We start from the raw sequence: 27,393 nt of genomic DNA on the forward strand, positions 1-27,393 counted from the left end.
TTCAATCTCCTCAGAACCATGTGGTATGAAATGACTCCAAAGAGGTAAATATAGCCAGATATAATGACTTATAAAGTAACTCATCACAGGGGAACAGAAAGGAAAAGGGGACAACAACTGCAGGGGTCCTGAGACCCTGGTGCAAATACCTTGTCAGGAAGAGAGAGCCAAAGAAGACAGAGGAAGCAGGAGGCATGTGCTGCAGGGGCTCCTGCTCTCTTCCAAGGCTAGGCAACTGGGCCCTTGGTAAAGTGCCTTTGTCCAGATCTCTCCTTCTCATTGGCTCCCTTGCTCTGGGAGAAGAGCCTGCAGCTGGTGACTAGCCAGCTTTGTCTTGTGCCAAACACTCTGGTAGCTCCGCAAGGCCATCTGTGAGACGGAAGAGGGAAAAGAGGAAGGCAGTAAGAAATTGAGCTGGGAGTGAGGGACAGAGAGAGAGAGAGAGAGAGAGACTGAGAAAGAAAACCCAGACTATGGGGAAGCCAAAGGTCACCTGATAGATAGCCCAGGGGGAGGGGGACAACTATTGCATGCCTTCTATTTACCCTAAATGACAAATGCTCTCCAAGTTCCTGCCCCTGAGGTGGGTGGAGCAGCTGTTCCTGGCCCTCTCTTGGTTGCTCATTCTCATTCTGTTCCTCTTTTAAACTCCAAGCAAGGAGAAAAAACCACACACGTATACAGAGAGGCTGCTTCTCCTCCTGCATCTGCACCTTGGAGTAGTATCATTTCAGAGTGCTCCAGAAAGCAGCATCCAGAAAGCAGCATCCACTATTTGCAGGGCTTATCTACTTCCCGATGCTCTACTGCCACCTTCACAATCCTAGAAAGTTTAAATAAAACCCTGCTCTGCAAACCAGCAAGGGAGAGAACAAGGACAAGAAAGGATATGCCAAAGGCAACAGGTTGAAAGTGGAGTTTTCGTCCATAGCCACATCTCTTCAAGTTCAGGGCTATCCCTACACTGATCTCCAGCTCCACTTCCTGCACACAATCTGAACACCCTTTTCCAATACGCAATTTTACCTCTCTTTTAACCTGGTGTTGAGTATAGCAATGGGGCACTTGGCCACATTTTGCCCACATCAGTGCCAAGTTTGTGTTCAGAGGCAGAATAGAGGTGTAACACAGACCTCGCTGTGGTCAGCCCTATGGCACAGGTGCCTAGATGTAAGGCCAGCATGCCCATACCTCTGCAATTTCCACCTTCCTCTCCCAGATCTTGATGATGTTCTCCAGTTCATGTACTGCCATCTTCTCATGGACATAGTCGAGGACAGGGGGCACTTTGTAATCTGCCAGTTGTTTCCGTAGCTTTTTGTTCAGGACCTCAGCTTTGTCCCGTTCCTATAAAAAAAGGACAAGTGTTTTGATGAGAGACTCACTTTAGTTTTATTTCATTGCATTGTATGGGTGGGGAGGGCGGGGGGAATTTAGATCAGGGAAATGGCAGAGGGAGAAAGGGCTAAACACCTCTTCATCCAACATCATTACACCAATCTCATTCAGAACCCCCAGTGACTTCTTTAAAGTAAAAATAAAAATGTTTGAACAGCTGATCACAGTTCAATGTAATATGTAGTTGGACCCTTCACGGGTTCTTTACTCTGGGGAAGCACCCGCAGCTGATGACTGGCCATTTTCATCTGAAGCCAGACACTGCAGGGCTCCCACTGGTAACCCACCCTATTTTCTGAGTAAGGGAAATAGCTGTTTATCCTGAACGTACAACCCACAGAAGATAAAGAGGCACTGAGCCTTTCCTGACATTCTTTCCTTAGTCAGAGAACTCCCCCTCTTGATCTACACAAATAAACCATCTTCAGTTTGCAACCATTCACATTTTTCTTCCTGAAAATGTGAAAGTTAATGTTTCACATTGTGATAGGTTCATTTCCTGTCCAGGCTTTTCAGCATCACTTAGCAAGCAAATTAGTTCCCAGATAATACAAAGTCCTCCCTTAGTGTAATGATTTTTCTCCTGGGATCATTTCTGCTATACTTTGACTCACAAGCCTGAAAAATCACATGCATTAACAATAAAAATAATAATAATACATTAAGTGCCAGTAAACCGGACACTGTTCCTGGCGGCAACACCATCATACACAAATAATCCCAGTAAATTGATCCTGTCACTGTTCTTTTAAAATGTTTGCCTGCAGTTAAATAGCTCCTGTGCCTCCCTTCAGTCCTACCTCCTCAACGAGGATGGCCTCATGTTCAATTTTTTCCAGGGACTCCTTTCTCTGGGCAATATCTTTCACCAGGTTGGTGGCCAGGGTCATTGCAGTATACAGTTTCTTCTGAAATAAAACAAGTTGGTCCAGACAGAGAGGGAAAAGAAGGTTGGATGGCCTGTGTTTACCTAAGCAGAAGGAACTTTCAGAAGGCAGCATCCAGATTTACTTTGCATGTCTGAATGCTACCTGGCCATACATGGAACAGCTGTAACTGGAAAATGAGGTTTCAGTAGCAAGCACATACACTAAATCCAGAATGAAAGCATCAAGTATACTCACCTTTACATAGTTCCATCCTTATTTCAGACATTTTGATAATATTGATATATTGCAATGTTTAGCTGGTGATATATTAGGATTATTCCCTGGGAATAATGCCCAAGTAAAAATGAAGACAGTAGCACAAAGAAGAGATTTGAAGAGATGCAGAAAAAGAGAATCCTGCTGAAATCCTCTCTTCTGGACAGTGAAAGATGCTCCAGAAGCTTTTGGGAAAGGGCCAAAGCTAAGAGGTTAAGAGCATCTGTTTTGAATGCAGAAGGTTCATGGTTCAACTCCCGCTGGAATCTCCAGGAAGGACTGGGAATGGCCCCTGAGACAAGTCCTGGAGAACTGGATGATACAACCTTCTGGACCAAGTCCCACAGTTTTGATTCTTCTAGGCTCATTTGCACACAGTGGAATCTTCCTTTGGGGTGGGGGAAGCTTTCCATGGTAAGCATAAGGTTTCAGGGACAGTTGCCCCTCTAATTTTGCATTATGCTAAGCCCCGCACCCCCATGGCAGCCATTTTGTGCCCGGAGCCCTTAGGACTCTCAAAATTCAAAAGGTACCCACTAGTCCAAAATGGTGCCTTTTGCAGGGTGTGTGGGTGTGTGTGTGTGTGTGTGTGAGAGAGAGAGAGAGAGAGAGAGAGAGACTCAGTCCTTCTTTAGCTTGCTTCCACACAGAATAGCCATGTTTTACCAGGGGTACCTACTTGAATGAAATGGGGGGGGGGCAGGTAAGCTCTCACCCGTATAATAGATCCCAAGATGTGGCTCATGCACACCATTTGAATGGCAATGCTCATCAACTTGGGGGGGGGGCATGGCCCCCTCAAATATTTTATTGGGAGGGGCCAAAGGGAACTTGACCCCTAGAAGTTGGCTCCTATGTTTACACTCATTTTCTACAGGTTATTTGCATGACATGAACAAACATCGTGTTCCCCATACTCAGCTCCCCCTCTTTTTCTTTTCAGAGCCTAGAACACTCAACTTTTTAAAAACCCAATTCAATAGCACACAATTACCCAAGTGAATATACCGTCTTACTCCACTTCTATTCTTGATTATTAGATTGCTCTGTCCATTTTCTGGACTGTTGCCATTTCTTTTCCTATGCTCTGTCCCTCTTCTCTAGGAATCAACTTGATCAATTTAACTCTCCCTGTCCAAAAAGCATTGCTTTTATATCAGCACCCCCACCCCCATTGCTGAGGGCATGGGCGGGTGGGGGGAGAATCATGAATGAGAATGCAGTGAGGAGAAGGGAACATTTAACCCTCTTGCACAATAGTCCCAGTAAAAACTGTCCTATCAACATTTGGGGTTGGAGAAAGGACTTGTCCACTTGGATGCAAAGTACCAGATGTCTAGAGTCAGTGTTGCTATTCCACTTGGTCTGCTCCAAGGAGTAACCCTAGCAAGCCAGGAAAAGTTGTAGAAAATGAGGAAGAGGTTAGGCCCCAGGTTCCCCTGCCACTGTTTCTGACCACTGGAACTCTGCTCTGCAACAGAAGAGATGGAGGAAAAGCTGTGTTTACCCCTTAGCAGAATAATTGCTGGTTACAGAGCAGCACTGTCCCCCTCAGTGGGGAAGTGCAGGGAGTTGGATCCCAGGTCTCTTCCAGCAGCTATCTTAAGCCATGTATGGGGAAAACCAAAGAGCAGGGGAGGGGGGGAGGGAGGGAGGGAGCATGCTGTGGGACTGCTCTACTTACTCTGTAGAAGTTGAGGACCTGGATAGCGTTGCCCACAGTCAGCTTCAGTTGCAGCAGCTCCTGGTTTCGCTCATCAATCTTTTCCAGGAACTGAGCATTCTCGATTTTCAGCTGTTGGAAATCCACCTCATGTAGTGCCTCCCCGAGTTCCTCCTTCTGCAGACCAACCAAGAACAGTGTGGGTCACTGATCAAGGAGCTCTGCATACAGTTCTAGTTGCTTTACCTCAAAAAGGATATTGTAGAGTTGGAAAAGGTTCAGAAAACATGAACCAAAATTATCAAGGGGATGGAGCGACTCCCCCATGAAAGGCTGCAGTGTTTGGGGCTTTTTAGTTAAGGGAAAATGCATTTAAGAGGTGAAATAATATAAGTTTAGAAAGTTATGCATGGCATGGAGAAAGCAGGTAAAAGTTTTGCTCCCTCTCTCATAATACTTGAACATCCAATGAAGCTGAAAGTTGAAAGATTCAGGACATTTAAAAGAAGGTAGTGCACAGTTAATCTGTGGGACTTGCTCCCAAAGGATGGTTTTACAAGAGGACATGTACCAAATGTTGGGTGCTCTTTCTGAATTGATGATTCTGGTGTTCTAGTTATGGAGATACTCCTGATCAATGAGCAACAACATGGAATGCATGGGACACCAAGCAATGGTACACCAAGGTGAGACTGGCCTGTTGAGATGCACCTTCACAAACTTGCAGTTTACGCACCTGCTTGAGCTGCATTTGCATCTTCTTCTTCTGGACTTTCAGGGAATCATTTTTCAAACGAATTTTCTCTTTCAGTACATCCTGAAAAAGAAAGTCACCTAATTTCTTTCTCAGGCTTGCTGCTAAAGTTTGCCTGCATTTACAGGTACTTTATGCATGGCTGGGAGATGAGCACTTACCCTGCAGGCTGTGACCAATCACTCCTGGCAGCAAAGCTCTCCAGAGGAAACTCCTAGGTAATAACAGGGATGCTGCTTTGCCTTGGATCTCACATGTATCCAAATGGAATTGCCTCTCAACTCTAACATGTGTGAAGACTTTTGAGTTGCACAGAACTCTAATTTAGGTCAAAGGGTTAGGTGCATCTCAGAAGTATTTTGAGCAATTATACAGTTGTGTATAAACAGCTCTCAACCCTGATGCAGTTAAACTAGAAGGAATGGCAGCTGCTCATTATTATTGCTATTGCCTTGCACAGGCAATGGTCATTCTCTGAAAGATTGAATTGAGGAAAAGTTGATGAAGATCAGAACTGGGACTTCATAGATACAGTTGCCATCTTTTTCATTGGCCCCACTCCTGTCTATTTACCAGGCTGAAATATGGTGAAGCTGGCATGGAGATAGGAGGATGAGCTTTACCTGTTTTATTTCTGCATGTTAAGGATACAGGTACAGGGTTAGGTATGGTTCTTTAATAATAAATATGCATCCTATTTACTGATTCAGGTTTATAATGTCAAGATATGTATTCTATGGAATAAGAATGCTCTGAAATGGACACATTACTCAGGAAGTCCTCATCTGAATGGCAAAGATTCCTTAAGGTGTCTGAATGTATGCCACTGTTTGGTGGGATCCACCATGATGCCTACAGGCTACTGCACTCAGTTGCTGGTATCTAACAAACAACAACACATGCAGGAGGATTAGAGACACTGACTGTCCCACTAACAGGCTGTTTTACCAAGGTTATCAACTGGCTAATGGAGCAAAATGAGAGCAGCTGATGGGATCGCCCAATGTTCTGTCCACTTACCCTGTAGCGTATCCTATCTTCCATGTATCTCAGCACTTTTTCAGAGGCGATGACACTCCCTTTCTTCTTGGTGATGGTTTTGACTATATCTTTGTCAAAGTCCTGCACAGCTTTCTTAATGTCAACTAGGCGGGTGTCTGCTTCCTCCAGGACAGCCTGCCAAATTCAGATTGCACCGTCAGTAAAGGAAGGCTGCATGTCATTGATTTGTTCTCATGGAGAACCATGCTGACCAGCTGCTGCCCTGGGACAAAGCATTGTGTTCTGTAAACTCTTGAGTTAAAAAGGTAGAGACCAGCAGCAAGAAGTAGATGGCAAACATGAATTGCTTGGCTGTGCTACTCCAGCTGAACTCCTTGCCCAAGACCATTAATTGTTATGACTGTTAATGAGCAATGCCTAACTGATGGTAAGATGTCCAGCAATTCTTTATTTACTACATTTATATGCTGCCTTTATGCCAAGGCACCCAAGTTTTTTTTTTAGTATTTTAAATTTGCAATCCAACACATGATATAAAATGTAAAGTTACCTATGAGTGGGTGAGTCCAATGGCATTAGGCGCTGATGTTTCCTGCCTCTCTTGCTTCCCCCTTTCCTTCCCACAGGGCAGATGGTGCAGGCCTATATAATGTTTTTGTCTATCTCCCTTGCACAGTTCCCACCTTGAAAGTCACAGTCAATTGGAAAAGCTTTCCAAACCTGACCATGTTATTGCAACTGATAATCTTGGAAATAACCCTACTGGGCTCCCCAAACTCCATGCATAAGAGCCTGTGTGAGCAAATGGCACTGCCAACCACTTCAGCTGTATTTCTCATGCCACAGCTCCTGCTATGTTTATAATACTGAAATACTGGATGAGGAAAAGAGGGATTTCATTGGCAGACAAATTAAGCAGCTATCCACTGACAGCTATGCACCCCAGGTTTAAGTATCCAGAAAAGAGACATTTAACCCAAGTTTTAGCTCTTCAGCATCCATTTTAACATACACAAAAGAAGAATATTATGACATTCTGCAAGAGGCAGCCTGGCATATATCTTCCCAGTCAACAGCAAAACTGACAGTCTTTTAAAAGGCAGTTCCTCCCCTTAACTATGGCTTTTATAAGCCCACAGCTCCTTGGAGTGTCCATAAATTGGTGTTTTTAAGCCTTTCCCAAAGTACTACTGCACAAAAACGTATAACAAGATCAGTGCTAAAGCCCAGAAAATTCAGGGGATCTTGAAGTCCAGTGTTTTAATGTTATCAAGTGCCATCATTTCTTGCCTTCCGCTTCTCAAAAAGACCACTTGTCTACAGCCTTGACTAAATGAACTGCCTTTGGATTATAAATCTGATTGGTAGAAAAGTGCCTCTTCACCTGAATCACCAGATACTGCTGAGTGGGCCAAAAATGGCATACCACTGCTCACTGTTACTAAATTTGACCTGGCATCAACAGGTGCCTCAATAAGAAGAGAACACACACTTCAGTACAGTGATACAACACAACATGCCTCTTCCTATCCCAGAGCAGATGGACAACTATACCAGGTAGTTCTGCAAGAGCTTTTCTGATGTCTCCTTTAACCTCTGAACGTCTTCCTTTGTCTCCTCCAGCTCCCGTTGTGCTATGTCACATTTCTGTTCCACCGTCAGACCCACCAGACGATCTGCTGTTAACCGGGATTTAGATTTGCGCCTGCCTCGTGCCTGGAAACCAAATGATTGCAAGATAGCAGCACACAGCTCTACATAAGAAGCCACAAAAGGTGCAACTGAACTCTAGAATTCACCATCACTGGATCTGTTTCTTCTTTCCCCCCTTTATGAATATTAATAAGTGACATGCTTCGTTAGGTGTCTTAGATTAAATTTGTGGTGAATTGGATACAAGACAGATTGGCAGCCCGATATTAACAACAACAACAACAACAATATATTGTTAGTATTATATTTATTTGTTGCTTATTACAAAAAATGTCTCAAAGCACAAAAACAGCACTTTAAATTCAGGGTCTGCTTCTCATCTACACTCTGGCCAGTTAAGCTTCAGCAAAGGACAAGAGAGCAGACTCTTTGCACCATCAAAACTACAAATACTGTCACAACAGCTATACCAGTATCTGTAAAATAATCCCATTAACTTACAAGTTGTACTTGTCCCATGTCCATCAAAGAGCCAAACTTTTCCAGCAAGTCCCTTGGCTCAAGCCGATTGAAAGTCTTCTCAAACATTGTTGTCTCGAGTTTGAGCATGGCATTGTCATGGCTGAAGGTAGATGAAAGATTAGGTGAGCAAACCCAGTGGTTCATGTGAGCAATGCATGTTGCAAACCAAAAGGGGTGACAGCAGCATCAGATTTATGTCCATTTATCCTTTGGCATAGGGTTTGGCCAAATCTGATATCAGGAATCACAAGACAGAAAAACCAGTAGGAGAACACTTCAGTCTCCCAGGACATTCTATACAAGATCTCAAAGTAGTTGTCTTAATACAAAGGAATTTCAGAAATAGACTGGAAAGAGAAGAGGCTGAATTGCAACTCATTACCAAACTTAAAACCATGGAGAGACCTGGTCTGAACAAAGACATTGGATTCTTATCTCATTATACATGACAAAGCTATCTTTAGCCATCTCACCCCTTGCTTTTTCCTTTAAGACTAATTGCAGTTGTTAACAGTCATCAACAGGTTTTTCCACACCCATCAGCCAATCACCCATTCCCACCACCCTTCTGAGTAATACCCCTCCTCACTCTCTCACTATATATAAGGGTCTGGTGGCTTCTGTTTCAGTGTATCTGAAGAAGTGTGCATGCACATGAAAGCTCATACCAAAAACAAACTTAGTTGGTCTTTAAAGTGCTACTGGAAGGATTTTATTATTTTAATTTTGTTTTTACCTGAGAAAAGTTTTAAAGCTTACTCTTAAAATGTCCCACATAAACTCTAATATATATATTTACCAATATCAACAAAATTCCTCTTCTTGGAACTGCCATTTCATCCATTCCCTGAGGAAATTATTACCATCTTCTGTGGGACAATCTTTATTGAAGATTACTTGGTTTAATCTTCTGTCTAAGCCACTGTTTCTCAGTTGTGATCCTAGGGTCCAGTACTGGGTTTTAATATTTTGTTTGTACCAGTCCCTCTTAGGCAATGGAAATGCCCTTCACTTCTTCTGGCCTACCTATTTATTAAGGTGTTACATTCAACACCTTAGCGAATTAAATTAAGTTTAAAATATTTCCTGGGGTATAATATTCTTGCTTGAAATTCTCAACATCTTAGTGCATATGAGAAAAGTATGTGTGTACCATTTAAGTTTACCACAGGTAGCAGTCATACAGGGTGACTGCCACAGGTCTGCACACAGCATCATTGTTTCTTGTAACTATTTCATTTACAGCACACATCCTGAACTTTTTCTTGAGCTTGTTTTCTGAATTTAGTATAGTTTGATGACATGATTCCTTACAGGTCGGGGACCAACATTGTAGGGTTAGAGAGGGCAAAGCACACATATTCATAGCATTGGGGGAAGGGGATTAATAAAACTGAAAAGCCCCAAAACTTGGGTTACATCCACACCATAGCCTACCTTTAAAGTGCATTCCTTCACCCAAAGAATCCTGGGAGCTGTAGCTTGCTAAGTGTGCTGGGAATGAAAAGCTCAGTGATGTGCAAACTACCTAATTCCCAGGATACTTAAGGGCAAGCCACGACTGTCCACGTGGTATATGTGCGCTATAAATGTATGGTATGGCTGTAACATTGTCTATTCTTTGGATTTAGTTAGTGAAACCCATCCTTAGTAAGGCTGATGGCCAGAATGCGACTTACAGCCAAACCTGCCCCCTAGCTATGCTCCTCCGCTTTCTGCCATAGAAGTGAACGGGAGACCCGCGCCGCCCCAGGGTAGGTCGTTCCCTTTGCCCACAGGGGTGGCTGCCAGCCAGTCGCGGGGAAGGAAAGGGGGTGTCTTTGAGGGGCCCCAAGCCGGTGTACGTTGGAGGAAGAGCCGGAGCCGCCGCGCGGGTTTTTCTCGTCGCACCTGGCTTCCTCCACCAAGCACTTCAGCTGGTCAATGGAGAACTGGGCCAGGTCCTGGTGCAGCTCCTCGCTCAGTTCCCGCGACTCGCCCGTGTGGACGCTGTCGCGCTCCGACTCCTCGTCCGCCATGGCCGGGGACTGCGAGGTCGCCATAGCAACGCGGCACAGGCCCTGCAGGCCGCCCGACCGCTCCTCCTCCTCCTCTTCCAGGCCCGGCCTTCCAGGAGGGGCTGCGTCATCGCGGGCGGCCAGCCGCTGCTCCTCGCGACTGAGACGAGGAGGCTGCTGGGTGGCGGCTGCTCCCCTCCAAGCGGGGAATAATCCTCGGCAAGCGGCGCGTCCAGGCCCCGAAAGGGAGGAGAGCGGGGTGACCCGCGACTGGCACGGACAGCTCCATCCCCACTTCGCGGGGCTTCACCTAATCCCCGGACTATGGCACGGCGGGGGAGTTTGGCCCTGACTCGCGGGCAGCTTGCTTCCTCCTCGCTCCGGCGGCTGCTTCATGCCCGACCCGGAGCGAGAGCACAGTGACTGCTTCAGCGCGCCCGGACAGAAGCAGCAGCTCCTTAGCAGGCAGCTGCGGCCGGACTCGATTTCCGGGCATGCGAAGCCGGCCTTTGCGGTGCTGAAGGTGTTGTCCAACTATGCTTATTCTGTTTATGCCTCGCTTCCCAAACCGAAAAGCCCTTCAGTAAGCATAGATCCGGAGTGTCGTCGCTCTCACACCGGCAGCCTAGCAATTAAAGCCTCTGGGGCCGGGAAAAGATTCCGACTCCCCCGCCCCGCCCCGCCTGCTCTGGGAATCATGGCAGTGGGCAACATTGGAAGGATAGTCAGTGGCAAGCACACGTGTTTATTAAAAAACACACATTAGCATGTTCTTTATACTGCCTTTCATCAAAGTATGTTCCAAGGCAATTTACAACGCCGGAGCAGGGAGAAAAGCTAAAAAAGAAATACAGTAGGCCTACACACAGTATGCCTTCCCAACCTACTGCTCCTCCAGATGTTTTGGACCGCAACTTCCATCACGGCCGGACGCTAGCCTAGGGTTGATGAGAGTTGTAGTTCTAAACATCTGGAAGGGCACCTGGTCAAGCGAGCCATAAGACCTCCTTCAGCATCAATATCAACATTATGAATATAATAATAATAATTCCATTTATATCTCACCGTTCCTCCCCAAGCAGCACAGGGCAGCAAAGATAACCAGGGCTTGGGCTGATTAAACATTCTTTGGCCTTTTAAATGCGTTGTGGGGGCGTTGTTATCTGTTTGCTTTTATTTTATTATGTATTTTGTGTTCTCATTTTGTATTTTTATGTTGTGAACCGCACTGTGATCTTTGGATGAAGGGCGGTATACAAATTTCATAAATCATAAGAAAATAAGAAAATATATATTAAAATTTATTTTTAATATTAACTTTTATTAATATTTTCCACATAACAAAAAAAGAAAAATAATACACAAAATACAAAAACACACACATGAAAAACAAATCCAAGTCTTACAAATTAACAATATAAACACTGAAAAAGAAAACAAACTTACTTCCACCAATCCCACCACAGCACCTCCTTTACCTCTCATTGTATCTTCCTGTTTTCCTTATCATCTCTGTCCTAACATCTAGATATACGGCAAATCCCTCTTTCTTGTCCTTTCACTTCACAAGGTTATTCCAGACTCAGCCAAATTTCTGACCTCGAACCTTGACTTTTTAAGATATTTGTTTAGGCACTCCCATTCCTTTTTCACTTCACTTTTTGGTTTTTGTCTTATTATATCTTTCAATTTAGCTAACGCTAAATATTTTGAAAGCTTACATAACCATTCTCCCCTTGTGGGCAACTGATTCCCTTTCCAATACTTAGCCACCAGGATTCTCGCTGCAGACATCGCATATAGGAAAAAAATAATTTTGTCTTTTGGTATATCATCATTTAACACTGTATTCCTAAAAGGAATGCCTCTGGCCTTTTACTGTATGATATTCTTAATATTTTCTTTATTTCTTTGTGGATCATGCTCCAAACTTTCCCAATTTCAGGGTATGTCCACCAAATATGGTAGAACAGGTTCCTTTTTGTTTCTTACATCTCCAGTACTACTTATAGGTTTTATTCATTTTTGCCAGCCTTTCTTGTGCCAGATAACACCTGTGATGCATTTTCATATTATATAGTTCTCTCTTATTAGGTAACATGCTGTGAAATTTATATTTTTTGTTTCCCATTCATTATATTCAGTTGAGTGGCCCAGATCTTGTTCCCATTTTTAATAGTGTCACCTTTTCCCTCCTTTTCTATTTTCCCATTTTGTAACAATTTATATATTTTTGAGAGAGTCTGTTGGTTGTTGTATAAGATTTCCTTTTCCCATACCGATATTTCTTTTTATCAAACCCCTTAAGTTTATTATCCTTCTCAAATATTGTTTTTAATTGGAAATATTCTAGCCCCCTCTCTTTTAATTCTTCAAACTTTTTCACTATCGGGCAGTCTTTTATCTCTTCTACAAGTTCCCTATATGTTAGCCAACTGTCTTTCATATTAATTCTATGCATGGTTGATGACTCTTTAGTCGATAGCCACCAGGGAGTTTTGGCTGTTACTATTGTTTTATTTCTTTCCCAGACTTTGAATAGGGCCTTTCTCACCAAATGATTAGTAAAGCCTCTGTGTGCTTTTATTTTATCACGACCCAGGTAGCCATGCCACCTGAAAACTTTGTCCCAGCCCTCCAGGTCTAGGATTTCTGTATCTGTCAGTAGCATCCAGTCTTTCAGCCATGTCATGCATGCGGCCTCAAATACAGCTTGAGGTCTGGTACCGCGAATCCGCCCCTTTCTCTTGGCTCCATCAGTACTTTGAACCTTACTCTTTGCTTCTTACCTTGCCAAATAAAATTAGAAAGATCCCTTTGCCAGCCTTTAAAACATTTTGTCCCAATAATTATTGGGATCGTCTGGAAAAGAAAGAGCAAATTGGGGAGAATTAACATTTTTTATCAAGGATATCCTACCCCATAAAGACAAGTTCAATTTATTCCATTTATTTAAATATTCTTTAATTTCCTTCCACTTCTTCACATAATTATCCTTATACAAATTGGTATTTTTATTTGTAATCCAGATCCCCAAATACTTAGCTCTTGTGGTGATTTTAAGGCCTGTTACCCTTTCCAATTCTTCCTGTTCCTTTACCCCCATATTTTTCATTAATAATTTAGATTTTTCTTTAACTTGAAGCCCGATACTCCTCCATACTCAAATCAATTTCTTTAAGGCTTCTTGTATACTTTCTTCTGGGTTTTCTGTAGTAACAATTACATCGTCCGCAAATGCTTTAACTTTATATTGTCTATTACCTAGACTAATCCCCTTAATTTTTGGGTCCTTTCTTATCACTATTAGGAGTGTTTCCAGCGTCACAATGAACAAAAGTGGGGATAGAGGACATCCTTGTCTGGTGCCTCTTTCAATTTGGAATTCTTCAGTTATTTCATTGTTAATTATTAACTTAGCTTTCTGGTTTTCATAAATTGCTTTAATACCATTCAAAATTTTGTTCCCAGGTTTCAAACTTTCCACAGTGTGAACCAGAAAGTTCCAGGCCACACTGACAAAAGCTTTCTCTGCATCCACCAGTAACAATGCTACCTTCTTACTAGGTTTCCTATCAATAAATTCTAGAAGATCAATCACTACTCTTGTATTATTTTTTATCTGTCTCCCTGGTAAAAAGCCATTATGAGCCTTACCTATTATTCTGTTCAAGCATTTTTAAAATCAATTTGCTAACACACCTTTGAAGATTTTATAATCAATATTCAGTAATGAAATTAGCCTGTAATTCTTTATAATATTTGAGGCCGTTCCTTTTTTTGGTAGTAATGTTATCAACGCTTTCTGTCAAGAGTCAGGGATTTTCCCTTCTTCCATTATCTCATTCATGATCTTTTTAAGTCTAGGATTACTTATTCTTCTAATTGCTTATAATATATAGCCGGTATTCCGTCTGGGCCTGGTGATTTCCCAATTTCCATTTTCCTTATCACCTCTCTTATTTCTTCCGACTCTATGCACAAGTTTAAATTGCTAAATTCCTTGCCATCTATTTCAGGGATTTTATTCTCTCTTTAATTTTCTTCTCATCCTTACCTTCCAATTCGTATATTTTTTAAATAAAATTTTAATATCTATAAAAAATTATGAAGAGATATTAAAATTTTAAAAACAAAAACTTTCTAAAAGCAATTATGGTTAAAAGCATACTACTATCCAATGCGTTTGCCAGGAGGAATGGGTGAACATTGCCGTTTTCAAAGTTCTCGCTAACTTTCAGGAGGTCACCTCGCTAATCCCCATCATCTCTCCCAAAAAGGGTTAATAACAATTTAGAGCATTTTGTATTATGTTACATGGCTATTTCAAAATGAGGGGGCTGGGGGATGAAAGAAAAATCTCTACAGTATTAAAGGGGGAAAGCCTCCGTGTTATCAAAAGAGCACTCGAGCTCCTTTCCTGCCACATTTTCTTTAAAAACAAAAAGCTACGTGCTCCGCTCTTCTTTTCTACGAGCAGGTGCTCTTCTCAAAGCCCCGCTCGGAAACAAAGTGTCAAAGGAACCCGGAAGTCTTGCGTAATGATTTGTCTAACCGCGTATATCTGCGGACCAGGGGCACGCACGTGCTCGCGGCGCCTCACGTCACAGCCCGTCCCTCTCATAGCGAGCAGGAGGAGGAGTCACAGCCGACGCGACAGCGGCTCCGCTTCCCTTTGGCAGCATCACCTCCTCCTCCTCCTCGCCGCAGGGGGCCGCTGTTGCGCCGGACGCGAGCCGGCCCGTGCGAGGGACTCTCTCCGCGCGCGGAGCCGGGCTGGTGGGCGCGTCGCCGGCGCCGCCGAGGAGGCCAAGGCCGCCGCCGCCGCCGCCCTTTCCGGGTCCGCTGCGGCGGCGCTCCGAAGGAAGCCAGGGAGTGCCGTCCGCGTACCGGCCGGCCTGGCGCCGCTCTTCCCCGTGACCGCCCCGCTGGTGCTGCTGCTGCTGGGCCGCCGCCAGCATCGCCGGTGTTGGGGCTACCGCTACTACTCCGCCCCGCCACAGCCGCCGCCTTGCCTCGTCTCCCGGCCCCTCCTCGCCGCCGCCGCCGCCCGCTGCCGGTCGCCGCCCGCCCCCGCCATGCCCGGCCCGGCCGCCGGGAGCCGGTCCCGCGTCTACGCCGAAGTCAACAGCTTGAGGAGTCGCGAGTACTGGGACTACGAGGCGCACGTCCCCACCTGGGGGTAAGGCCGGAGGCGGGAAAGAGACCGGCGGGCGGGCGGGCGGGCTCGGGGTCTCTCGCTCGCTATGGAGCTATTTGCCGCCGAGGCCTCGCCAGCCAGCCATGGCCTCCCGGGTTCCTGCCTGCTTGAGGCGCAGCTAGGTAGTCGGTGGTCCCGCACAAGGGCCGCCTTTTCCCCCACATGGTCCTCGGGGCGTCTCGACGTCCGCCTGGTGGGCAGAGCGGGAGGGGCCCGTCTCGAAGGCGAGTCTGCGTGCCCAGGGCGCCTTGGGATGAAGAGGAAAGCGCAGCTGAAAGTGGGTTCGGCCGCTTGGCCTCCCTCTCAGGGCGTCCCTTTAAAGGCCCCGCTTTGCTTCTTTCCGGGCCTGCTTTCCGCGTACTGCGCTCTGTAGCTCCCCATGTGCAGGGTTTAGCGCACCCGCCCCACAGCCCATCATTTGCAGCCTTGCTTTGCGTGCCGTCCCTCGTGCCGAAGAAGGGGCTGGGAAAGATGGGATCTGGAACGGTGTTGATTAAGAGGGATTAAAGAATGATAAAATATTAAATCAGGAATGGAGATCCTGCAGTGTAGAGTCCAGGTTGTTCTTGGACTCCAAATCTCAGCAGCCTGCATGGCCAGTAGTCATTAATGACAGACAGGAATTGGGGGCCACAGGTTTCCCGTCCCTGGGTTCAAGTAGCCTTCTGCAACCTAGTGTCCTCCAGACATTTTGGATTACAGCTCCTACCAGCCCTAGTTAGTAGTATGACAAGTAGCGATGATAGAAGTTGGTGGTCTAAGTTGTTGCTGTTGGGGTTCACTCATAATACTGCAAACTTGGATTGTACAATGAAAGTGGGCTAGTGCTGTTGGGCTTATCTCCCCCCCCCCAGAAGCCCCACATTTTGTGGTAGGGTAGGGGAAGTGATGGGAAATGCCCTGGAAAGTGTAGGATAACAGTTGCTTACTGTGGCATCATATAAGCATCCCACAAACAGATCAGAATGGGTGCTCAATAAATAACAGACATCATACAACCATCCCACAAACTTTTTGCAAGGAAATCAGGATGTGAAAGCTCAGTAAGCAGGTTGCCTTGAAGTGACTGTACTCCAAAATGTCTAGAAAACTACATAGTTGGGAAAGGCTAGTCTGGGCCCTCACAGGTTTGAGATGCACACACAAGTTCCAACTCAGTTACTCTGAACACCCTTCTGTACTAAGAGTAAGGTGATTGTTTCCCATCTTCATTGCATTTTTATGGGTGAAAATGAGATTCTAACAAGTGTAATCATGATTCAGAAGTAGGGCTTAGGAGTTGCTAGTTATTCCTGATTAACAGGCACAAAGCTGTGCTCTTACGTAGTGGTGTTAGGCGTGTGTGCATGTGCACATGTGTTGTGCTGGTTCCTCTGTCCTTTCAAAAATGAAAAAGTAAAAGTTTCAAGTAGGGTTGGGCATTTGGTTAATCGGTTACTTTGTAAAGTTTTATGAGCATAATGTAATTAACAGCTTTGATACTTAATACTAATCACAAAAACCAATTTGGATAACATTTATTGTGAAACAAATTTATTAAATGAATTATTTATTTTATTACATATTAATTCCACTCTTCATCCTAATGAGATCAGGAACAGCGTACTTGATTTTCCCCTGCCCCCCCATCCTCTCAACAATTGTAAGAATGTAAGAAGAGCTCAAAGACCCATCTAGTCAAGCATTCTCTTCTCACCTGATCCGAGTGCAACAGCACTTTACCCACTTGAGATTCCCAGCAAGTGGTATTTAGATGCATTGAAAGCCATGAGTTTGTCTAATACTCTTTTAAAGCCATCCAAGTTGGTGGCCATTGCTATATCTTTGGGAGCAAATTTCTTAGTTCTATGTGTTGTATGAAGAAGTACCACCTTTTGGCTGTCTTGAGTCTACCAATATTTAGCTTCATTGGATGACCTCTGTTTTTTTTAGTATGATGAGAGAAGGGGGAAAGCCTTCACTCTATCCACTTTCTCTAGACCATGTATGAATTATTACACCTCTTTTTGCCTTTTTTCTGAACTAAGACGCTTCATATGGGAGTAATACTTGCTTGATTTCCTTCTTCTGAAGTTTTTCCAGTTCTACAATATCCTTTTTTTGAGTGAGGTGTCCAGAACTGTAATGTTCTAAAGATGGTGGCACCAAAGATTTGTATGGTGACATTATGATATTATTGGCTGTTCTGCTTTAAATCCCATTCATAATTATCTCTCACATGAAGTTCACTTTTTTCACAGCTTCTGTGGGCTAGGAACACACTGAGGTATCCAATGCTATACCATGATCTCACTTGTGGTCATCCAGCACCAGTTCAGACCCCATTAGTATTTGTTATGGGGTCAGGTTTTTGTTTTTGTTTTTTACTATGTTATTTATTTTCATGTTTTTTGTATTGTAAACCATCCTGTGATCTGCAGATGAAGGGTGGTATAGACATGATGATGATAATGATAAAAATGTAAACTTTCCAGAAATTGTGAATCCATAGAAAAAACAATGTTGGGGTATGGGGGAATTTTGGGTGAAATATGCAATACATTTTGAAAGCATCCTTTACAGTTCAAAAGTCATTTTGTTACCTTAGTAACATAAACTATATTATATATAACTTTGCTTACTATAAAATTACCATGTTTTTGTATATTAAAATGCAGTTTATTCAGACAATAATTATAGGTTCAATTTACTTTTTAAAATCGTAGGTACAAATGGAGCTACAAGGTGCTGAATTGTAAGGGATTTTTTGGCATCTCTTTGGCTTTACCAGTTTATGCGGAGCCAGCAAAAAATAATCAAAACAGAAGAAACAGTCAACATTATAGTAAAGCAAAAAAGAAGTTAGGTATTCTGAAAATTATTGTGTCTCCTCCAGTCCTCCACAGTATGAAATTGGACAAAAAGCACTCATTTCTATAAGAAGAGCTGAGAAAATGAGGGACCCAAGAGTCAATGAATTGTTGGCATCTGTCTGTCTGGAGAGACAGTAGAGTGCGCCTCCAGGGGTGAAGTCAAACCCCTGTGTTAGCAGCACTGAAGTGACCTCCCCGGGACACAAGCCTGGGCAATGTGTATGGGGGTCCTGGGCTGCCCAGATGACAAGGCATGTGCCTTACTGAAGTGGTCCAAAGGAAAGCTGAGCAATATATTTGACACCAATTTGACTGCAGAAGTTCCCAGAAGGAAGATTAGAAGGGGCCATCCAGCTGTCTTAGGGACTCCACTCCCGATTTGTGTTGGGTTTACTATATTTTTTTTCTCCCAAAGGTATCAGGCAAGGCAGCAGAAGTTTAGGATCAGATCTTTCCTTCTCCTAGATGAGCTACCTTCTCAGGTGGATTAGCCTCATTTGCCGTTTACTTCCCTCTACAGCATGTGCACTGCCGTCTTGACTGTTGGACCCACCATTGGTCTCATTCGTTCAATCAACTGGAGCCTGTCTTTACAGGCAGAGAAGTCCTTAACTCACCAAGGGTTTGTGACCAATCGGTTACCCTCACCTGGTTTAGCTGGCCAGTCAATGTGAATTCTACAAGAAATTTAATCAGTCTTTATTTCTGAGCTATTACTACCAAATTCTGAGTCTTCATATTTGTTACTTTCTTTCACCAAACTTTTGTTAGGCATTATAGACATATTTGTTACATTTATCATGGACTGCTCAAGTTTTGCCCAGATTGAAACAAGCTGATCTACCCCTTGATATATCAGTTTATTTCTTGATTTGGTGTGAGTATTTCCAAACATAGATCAGTTTCTTTCATACACTGTAGAAGTTGAAGGAATCTGAAGTAGGTATGAAGCATGAGGGGTCAGAGGTTTGCCACCATGTTGCAAGAGGGATTTGTTTGGCAGAATCACAGACTGCATTTGAGGACTGAACACCTGAATATGTTCTGTATTCTGCAACATTTGAAGGTGCATTTCCAACATCAAGCCCCAAATTTGTTGCTTGTTTGTAATCCAGTCAAATGCAGAAGCAATGCTATCATCACTTACATTTCTGACTTTAAATCATGAATCCAATAGATTTCCACTAAAATAAATTGGGTGGCAACAAAATTTCCAAAAGCTTTGCGAAAGAGGAACAAGGGCTCTGACAGTGTCCTAGAGCCCTTCTGCCTTACTAGGCTTTGGGAAGGACACAGGAGGACTCTAGGACCCTATCAGAGCCCTCCCACCTCCTTCCCAAAGCTGGGCATGTGCTTACTAGGCTTTGGGGAAGAAGGAGGGTGGGCTCTAAGACCCTGCCAGAACCCTTGCACCTCCTTCCCAAAGCTGGGCAAACACTCACTGGGCTTTGGGAAAGCAGCATTCTGAGATGCTGCCAGAGCCCTCATACATCCTTCCCAAAGCTGGGTGGTTCCCGGCTTTAAATGATGCATGGATAGACGAACTCTCACATGTGAGTTACCTGTACATACAAATTACAATGATCTCATACTGTACATGGTATTACATAAAGGTCTTCCTGTTACATAGTTTTTAGAAACCATTTGGAGGGAGTAGATATATGAAAACGTTGTCTTAAACATTTTATTCAGCATTGTAAAGGAAAATATTTCATAATCCTTCTTTATTTATTTTGGGGGGGGGGAGAAAAAGAAAAAAGGTGTTGGAAAACCCTGCGCCTTTTCTGAATTTTCTTGGTTCCGCCACCAGGCCTTCACATCTCTACTGGTCAGCAAATTCGGCTGCTGCACAGTTCACCCCTAGCTCCACATCATTTATAAACAGGTTAAAAAGTTTGGCCTAGGTCCTAGTACTGATCCTTGGAGGACTCCACTTTCTACCTCTCTATTGGGAGAACTATCCCTTTATTCCTTCTCTTGGCTTGCTGTCCCTTAACCAGTTACCTGTTCTTTTATCACATAGCTTCGTGAGGAACACAGTGTTGACTGGCTCACTCATATCTATATGGCAGTTGACACTCTTGAATAACTCTAAAATGTTTATGAGATAGGATCAAACCTTGCAGAAACCATGCTGATTCAACTTTAGCAATACAGTACTTAATTCTTCTAGATGCTTGGCAATGCCTCTCTCCAGTTTTCCTGGAACAGACACCAAGCAAGTCAGCCTATAATTTCCCTGATGTCACCTGGATCCTTTTCTTTTTCTTTTTCTTAAAAAAGTGGTGTTACATTGGCCACTTTCCAGTCCTCTGGTATGAAGGCTGATGTTAGAGACAAGTTAAATATTTTTGTTGGAAGGTCTGTGCTTTCGCACCACCTTGGGCAGCTGTTATCTGGAATGATTGGTCCATTTTTTGTTAATATTTATTCATATAACATATACAGTGCATATTAAAAAGGACATTAGGACAAAAGAAAACACCCTGAAAAAGAACTATACAAAAAATAGAACACAAAGAGCTACTTTTAAGATACCAGCAACTAATACTAGTGGGACAGCAAAAAAGAAAAAAGTTTTAAAAGCATAAGGGAGAGACAAAAAAGCCAAGTAAGTTCAGTGATTCTTCTAAATAAAATCATACTTGGCTGAATAGGGTGACCTACCTGAAACTTGTCAACAAAGCCAGGAACTGTTGTCATCACTATTTGTCTCAGTTCCTCAAACTCCTTGAGTAAGTTTCTCCAGGCACAGGATTTGTCCCATGTATTCCACTGCAGAGACAGATACAAAGAACCCATACAGCTTCTCTGCCATCTCCTTTTCCTCCTTTACCACAGCTTTGAGTCCCTTGTTATGCAAAGGTCCAAATGCCTCTAGCTAGTTTTCTGTTTGTGATATATATTTAAATATTTCTGTGGTTATTGGGTGTTTGTTTTATGTTGTGTCCTCAAATTCTTTCTTCGTATCTCCTAACTTTGTTGGCATTTCTTCTGCTAAGGTTTGAGTTCTCCCCTCCCCCCTTGTTTGGACAAGACTTCCATTTATTGAAAGAAGTCTTTCCTAGAAAACTTTCTTGACCCAACTCATTAATCATGCTGACATCCTCTTGGCTGTGTTGGTACCTTTACTGCTTTGCTTCTATTATTGTGGTTGCAGGGTGGGACCCAACCCGGGGCATTTTTCCTACAGTTTGACCCTCCTGACTTTCCCTTTTAACTTCCTTTTTTTATTAGAGGTTTCCTCTTCTGAAGTCAAATGGACTATGTTGGACTTCCTTGGTAATTGCCCATTTATATTGAATTAGATAACACTGTGGCCACTGTTCCCAGTTGGTTCAAGAACACTTACGGTATATCTCCCTCCAGGTCCTCCTGGGCAGCACTTAATATTAAGTTCAATGTTGCTGCCCCTCTTATCAGTTCCTGTGAGGTAGGTTAGGCTGAGTGTGACTGTTTTAACATGATCTTATGAACCTCATGACTGTGAAAGGAATTGAATCTGGTCTTCCTGGTCTTCGGCCAGTACTCTTGCTTGCTAGGTTTGCCACTGATGGCTACTTATGTTTCTGTTCAGAGAAACCTGTAGCTATAGCATGGCGCCTGTGAGAAAAGCTTTTCCCATCCCGCAGCAAGGTTTGCCTCTTACTTTCATGGGGCTAGTTGTCACTCCTTGCTAACAAATAACACCATCATGAAATAAGTGGCATTCATTCTAGGAATAATTGATCACAGTCAAAGGGGTAGCCAATAGATGAATGTGTGCTCTAGTCTTGAGTGGCAGACCTGACCTCTTAATTCGTTATAGATTTTAGTTTGCCCTTGTAGTTTTGCTGAAAAGCCTAAAAGCCTACCCTTCCAACCCAGGGCTATAATTTTAAGTGTGGATGAGTACAAGGACAGATATAATTGGTTTGGTAATAAGTTTGGGTTATTTGGATTAAGGTGATAAAGATAAAATGAATTAACTTTCAAAAGTGTTATGTAGTGGGTTGGCATGCCAGGCAAACTGGAGTGGGAGAGAAGGAATTAGATGACAACTGGGTTGTGTCATACATGAACCAGCAGGGCGGGTTTGGGCTGCCTTTCAATAACCTTTCAGTAATGTGTGTTAACTTTATAATCTGGTAAATATCTAGGAAGAATGCTAAGAATTTTGGATTTCCCCTTTTAATGCATGCTTATGTGCAAAGTGGTAATGCTAATATACATTCGAGGTCGCTTTGTTAGAATTGGAAAGGGGGGTGAGGTGTTCATTCCTGGCTAATTAGAGTAAAATTGTCTACATGATATTGGGTATGTGGGAGTTTGCAAATATGAGACTGATCTGGCACATGTAGTTTAATGTGTCCTCAGGATAACTCAGCACACTAGTCAACTCATATGGTTTAAGCACTGCCTGGTATACAGGCAAGATGATGAAACAACAACACTAAAAGGCCCAAGCTGGAAAATCTCAGGTGTATGCTCTCTTGGGATGTCTAAAAGCTAATAGTATAATCTCTGCCTGCGAAAGGGTGTGAGGGTTTCTTCCCCCACTGCTGATACCAGCCTCATTGTCAGGATGTTCATTGGAAAGAGAAGTTGTCTGTCATAGAGGATTGTGGGAACTGTCTTTCTCACTCTGGACTTGGAAGTTGTTAGTTCTGAACAGTTCCATCAATTCTGTAAAAAAAAATTAGGATTATCATTCCAGAAAAAGAGGTCTCTTGCTGTGGGTGGCATAATATCTTGTTCTGATGATGGCAGGTGAATAATGAGTGTTGAGGACTTTTAGAGGTTGCAGGCACCATTCCTCCTTCCCTTGGATCTGTGGAATTCTGAAGTCTAAGCATCCTCATAACCATCAGTAGCAATCCATGGAGAGCAAGCGTGTGCAGAAGTGGGATAGTTCCTCTTCAGTAGTTTGAAAGGTCTGCATGTTAATAGGTGCCCTGCTCCTCATTCTTCAGTTTCTGGGTATCGGAGCAGAGGGGTCAGGAGAGCATTTCAGCCTAGTCACTTTTCAGTTGTTTTCCTCTTCACTGTCTGCAGTAATCAAGACGATTATCAACTGGTTCGGAAACTCGGCCGGGGGAAATATAGTGAAGTCTTTGAGGCTATAAACATCACCAACAACGAACGAGTGGTTGTGAAAATTCTTAAGGTGAGTTTTTGTTGGATGAATATGAATGGTTTTCTGAGGTGGGAGCAATGCTGCGGCAACAAATCTTCCCTAACACTGTAATGGGCTGTTCTTGATCTAAGCCCCTTGCGTCCTTCATATCACATTGCATATTCATATCTGGAATGGATGTTGAGGTGCTGGATTCTTAACTTTGTGTCTGGTAGTGGTATTCGGTTATCACTCTCATCTGTTTTTAAAAGGTAGCATTGCTATTGGGACCATTTTGTGAAAGAACAACATATTTCCATGTGTTGCAATAGCACTCCACACAGTGGACACAGTAATTAACATCTGGCAAGTTTTACTTGGCAGGACAGTTGTTAAGACCTGTTCACTGTAAAGCAAAGGCTACCTGAGCATCCTTTGATTAACATCTCAATGATGAGCATTTGACCTTGCCGGAACTGTGGTGGAGGTGATCAGGCAGGTGGATTTTGGAAAGACTAACTTGGATGTTGCTGTTAGTAGCAATACACCAAAGCACACTTGGCCTTACTTAAAATGAGGATGTGGGATTTTCATGTTTAGCATTGCTCATCATTTGCCTTCTGCTGTGAAAGCATTTTATCAAAGGAGACCCAGTAAATATATTGCCAAGGTTGACATTACCTTTTGGGGGGGGGGCAACTGAATTCTCATGACTGACATGTTTAAAATTCATGTCCACATTATCAAGGCTTAGCTAGTTAAGGGTGTGTGTGGCATGGGGTGGGGTTTCCCTATGAAGAGGACTTAAACTTTTCTTTATTTAGATTTCCTCTGATTTATTTAGACTTGTGGTCATAACTAGCATCTGTTGGCCCAGCATACTCTCTGAACTTCTCCCAGTTGTCCTTTCAACAGTTGAAATGGTGAGCCTCAGTGTAAGGCTTTCCAGGAATATTCATCATACATCAGTGGTGGCTTATAGGCCACTTATTGTGCCTTCAGTGGTTTGCATTAGGTGAATCTGGGTTGGCATTGGCACAGTGCTACCATTCTGAAAATTGTGTCAGTTTAAAGAGATGTGTGGAGAGAAGTCCCAGGATGTGATTTTTTTCAACTTGGTCTGAGCAGATTGCTTCTTTGAGTGGTCAGTTTTTCCTCTCTGTGCTGTTCCAATATTGTGTTTCTAGTGCAACATTTGTGAGAATTGTTCAAAGGGTAGATGTAGGGGGTGGACACATATTAAGTCTCTGCTCCCGCACCTCAAGACTGTCTTCACTAACCTGGTGCCCTTCATATCTTTTGGACTACAACTCCCATTTGCCCCAGCCAGCATAGCTGACAGTACGTGTACCACTTGATGGACTGTGAAGTACTACTGGTTGAAAAGTATTGCTTTAGTAATGGAAACAGGCAGTGCAAGGAAATGCTTGCTAAGCACCGTATTTTTCCGTGCATTAATTTGGGGGACTCCAAATTAAGAAAACACCCCTTAGCACTACCCGTGTATAAAACGTGCCCCAATTTTAAACCTATGTTTTTGGTTTTTTTTTAAAAAAACCTAGTCTTATACACAGAAAAATACGGTAATTCCTGTGAAACCCATGACAAACTTCCTGGGGGCACATCACCTCTTTCTTGCTGACAACTTTCCGCTGTCCTGTTCACCAGAGCCCAGAATGCCCCCTAGAGACTGAAAGTGGGAGGGACTGTCAAAGTCTGCCCTGAAAGAATCCTCCAAACTAAGATTGCCCTGTGTGACTCTGGTACCATCCAGTCTTGACGTCATACCTTTCTCTTCTGCATGATCCTGTGTCCTGCAGCAAAAGCTTGTTGCTTCTCTCCCACTTGATTTGACCTGATAATGGTAGGGAAATGTTGACTTCCCTAGAAATGGCAAGATTGGAATGGATTGGCATTACTGTCCAGCTTTAGGGCTGGGTAAGACTTTGCAGTTATCAGGTGACTGGCCACATGTTTAACAAGTGAGGTACAGCTTACGCTAAATAGTACATTAAGAGAATGAACTGAGCAAGGAAGTGCCTGGTTGCAAATGTCACCTTAGCCATGAGGCAAACTCCTGCTCTTAGCCCCTCTCTCTGTTCTGTAAGTAGTCAAGTGTTACTCTGACCTTAGGTAGTTGCAAGGATTTTGGGTACCGACATGAAGCATTTTGAGCAATTAAGAAAAATACAATGTAAAGGCAACTCGAGGATCTTAACGTTTCCTAACTTTTTAAAGTTTTGAGATGCCGTTAATTGTTACACGAGGCAGTACTGTAGTATTGAAGAGGTGGTCTCAGCCGAAGACTGCTTCAAAAGAGATCCTAGATGCTTGCTTATCTTCAGGTTGTGCCTCCATCCCTCGCCTGAAAATTGGTGGTTGATGGTGACGAAATACCAATGAGTGTCTTTACCTGTTTTTGTCTTTTTTTTGTATGAAACCTCAGGATTTGAATTTGAAGGAGAGGGAAACACTGCATGCTTGCCCTGGTGTTATCACCTTCTGGAACACTAAATTCCTGTTTGCAGGGACCCAACACTCCTTATACTTGTTAATCCCTGAGCCTGCGCATTGCCTTTCTTCTTGGGCGCAGCAAATGCATACTGCCGTGCACCTAACTGTCCTCTATTCTCATCTTGCTCAGGAGGCTTATAGGGTTTCCTGGATCCCCAGGATTTGCTGGTATACTTCCTTCAGGGAAGAGTTGCAGACTTTGGTTACACGACGATGATAAGATTTATTTAACTTTGCAGGCATTGATCATAAGTGTACAATGTAACTTGTGTCTACAAACAGGAATGGTATCTCAAGTTCCCTCAGCCCTTTTAAGCCACTCCTGCCACCAGTTCAAAACTGCTTCCACCTGCTTGACCCCAGCTTTCTTGCAGAAACCTCCTCTATCTGCCATGATTGCTAAATGTTCAGAGGCAATATGCCTCTGAATAGCCAATGCTGCCAGCAGACGGGAGGGTGGTTCCCTACAGTGTCGCATGCGAGACAGGAAAACTGATGCTAAAAAAGAACATGTACCAGTATGTAGCAAAGCTTTGCTTTTAAGCACTGGCCTTGTAAGCCATAGGCTGCATGGAATTGAGTCCAGGCAAGTGAGCGGGCTTCTGGAAGAGGAAGACCCCTTCTCCAGTCCTAGGAAAGGTTTGCAGATCTTTCTTTCCCTTCTCTGCCAGCCCCCAGCAGGCAAGAAAATTGGTTGGCTTATTTACCAGGCTGATAATAGTAAGCATATCAAAAAAGTGGTGACTTCAAGTATTTCAGTTACTTGCCTATTTTTTCCCTTTCTAATGGCTAGCAGAATAAGAAATCATACTAAATGTATACACTTCAATAAAGGTAAAGTTAAAGGGACCCCTGAGTGTTAGGTCCAGTCGTGGATGACTCTGGGGTTGCGGCGTTCATCTCGCCTTATTGGCTGAGGGAGTCAGCGTACAGCTTCCGGGTCATGTGGGCAGCATGACTAAGCCACTTCTGGCGAACCAGAGCAGGGCACGGAAACACCGTTTACCTTCCCGCCAGAGCGGTACCTATTTATCTACTTGCACTTTGACGTGCTTTTGAACTGCTAGGTTGGCAGGAGGTGGGACCGAGCAACAGGAGCTCACCCCGTCGCGGGGATTCGAACCGCCGACCTTCTGATCAGCAAGCCCTAGGCTCTGTGGTTTAGACCACAGTGCCACCCGCGTCCCTTATATACTTGCTTAATTTTCCAGGTTCATAATATTCATCTTTTATTTGCTGAGAATTTTGATTTTACATAATTAATATTATAATAAGTACAGAATATACAGCTTTGACTGTCAGCAAACTCCAAAGGAGCTGATATTGAACCTTCATTTTTCTTACCTGCAGCACAAAAAGTTCTCTAGACACTGATATTGGAATATTCCAGATATGGTCAGGTTTTGGGGGTGGGTGCTTTCTAATCTAAATTGGCCACTTGGTGCTCCTCCCTGCTGCTACTGCTGCCTCACTTTTTTAACCTTTGTGGAGGGGTGTTTACCCCACCCCGCGTCCTGTGTTGTGGCTGTCTGCCAGTACACATTAGGAAGGATAAAGCTGTGCTAGCAGTTGAGGTTCTGAAGAGCTTCCCACCATTT

At 43.6% G+C, this 27,393-nt stretch overlaps 2 protein-coding genes across 4 annotated transcripts in view; one reads left to right on the top strand and one right to left on the bottom strand.

Moving 5' to 3' along the window:
- Nucleotides 1-67: 67 nt before the first annotated feature.
- On the bottom strand, nt 68-10,355 carry CCDC113 (coiled-coil domain containing 113). 2 transcript variants are annotated; one of them, XM_033157354.1, is made up of 9 exons: nt 10,028-10,355; nt 8,117-8,237; nt 7,517-7,678; nt 5,981-6,136; nt 4,943-5,023; nt 4,228-4,383; nt 2,199-2,306; nt 1,192-1,347; nt 68-369 (listed from the first exon to the last, which is right to left on the bottom strand). In XM_033157354.1, exons 1-9 carry the CDS (start codon nt 10,177-10,179, stop codon nt 277-279), a joined length of 1,185 nt encoding a protein of 394 aa, XP_033013245.1. In that variant the 5' UTR covers nt 10,180-10,355; the 3' UTR covers nt 68-276. The 2 variants fall into 2 exon arrangements, with proteins under 2 accessions (XP_033013245.1, XP_033013246.1); XM_033157355.1 differs by lacking the exon at nt 10,028-10,355 and adding an exon at nt 9,291-9,446 and having other exon boundaries at nt 72-369.
- A 4,578-nt stretch (nt 10,356-14,933) lies between these two features.
- Nucleotides 14,934-27,393, top strand: part of CSNK2A2 (casein kinase 2 alpha 2) — a 28,636-nt gene continuing 16,176 nt past the window's right edge. The window contains exons 1-2 of one of the 2 annotated variants that reach the window (XM_033157357.1): nt 15,163-15,316; nt 23,221-23,332. In XM_033157357.1, coding sequence (XP_033013248.1) covers nt 15,213-15,316; nt 23,221-23,332 — 216 coding nt within the window. In that variant the 5' untranslated portion in view covers nt 15,163-15,212. Of the gene's footprint in view, nt 15,317-23,220; nt 23,333-27,393 lie in introns of both variants that reach the window. The other variant, XM_033157358.1, reaches the window with a different exon arrangement.

The sequence above is a fragment of the Lacerta agilis genome, chromosome 8, assembly GCF_009819535.1.
Source record: "Lacerta agilis isolate rLacAgi1 chromosome 8, rLacAgi1.pri, whole genome shotgun sequence".
In the NCBI taxonomy this organism is placed as follows: domain Eukaryota; kingdom Metazoa; phylum Chordata; class Lepidosauria; order Squamata; family Lacertidae; genus Lacerta; species Lacerta agilis.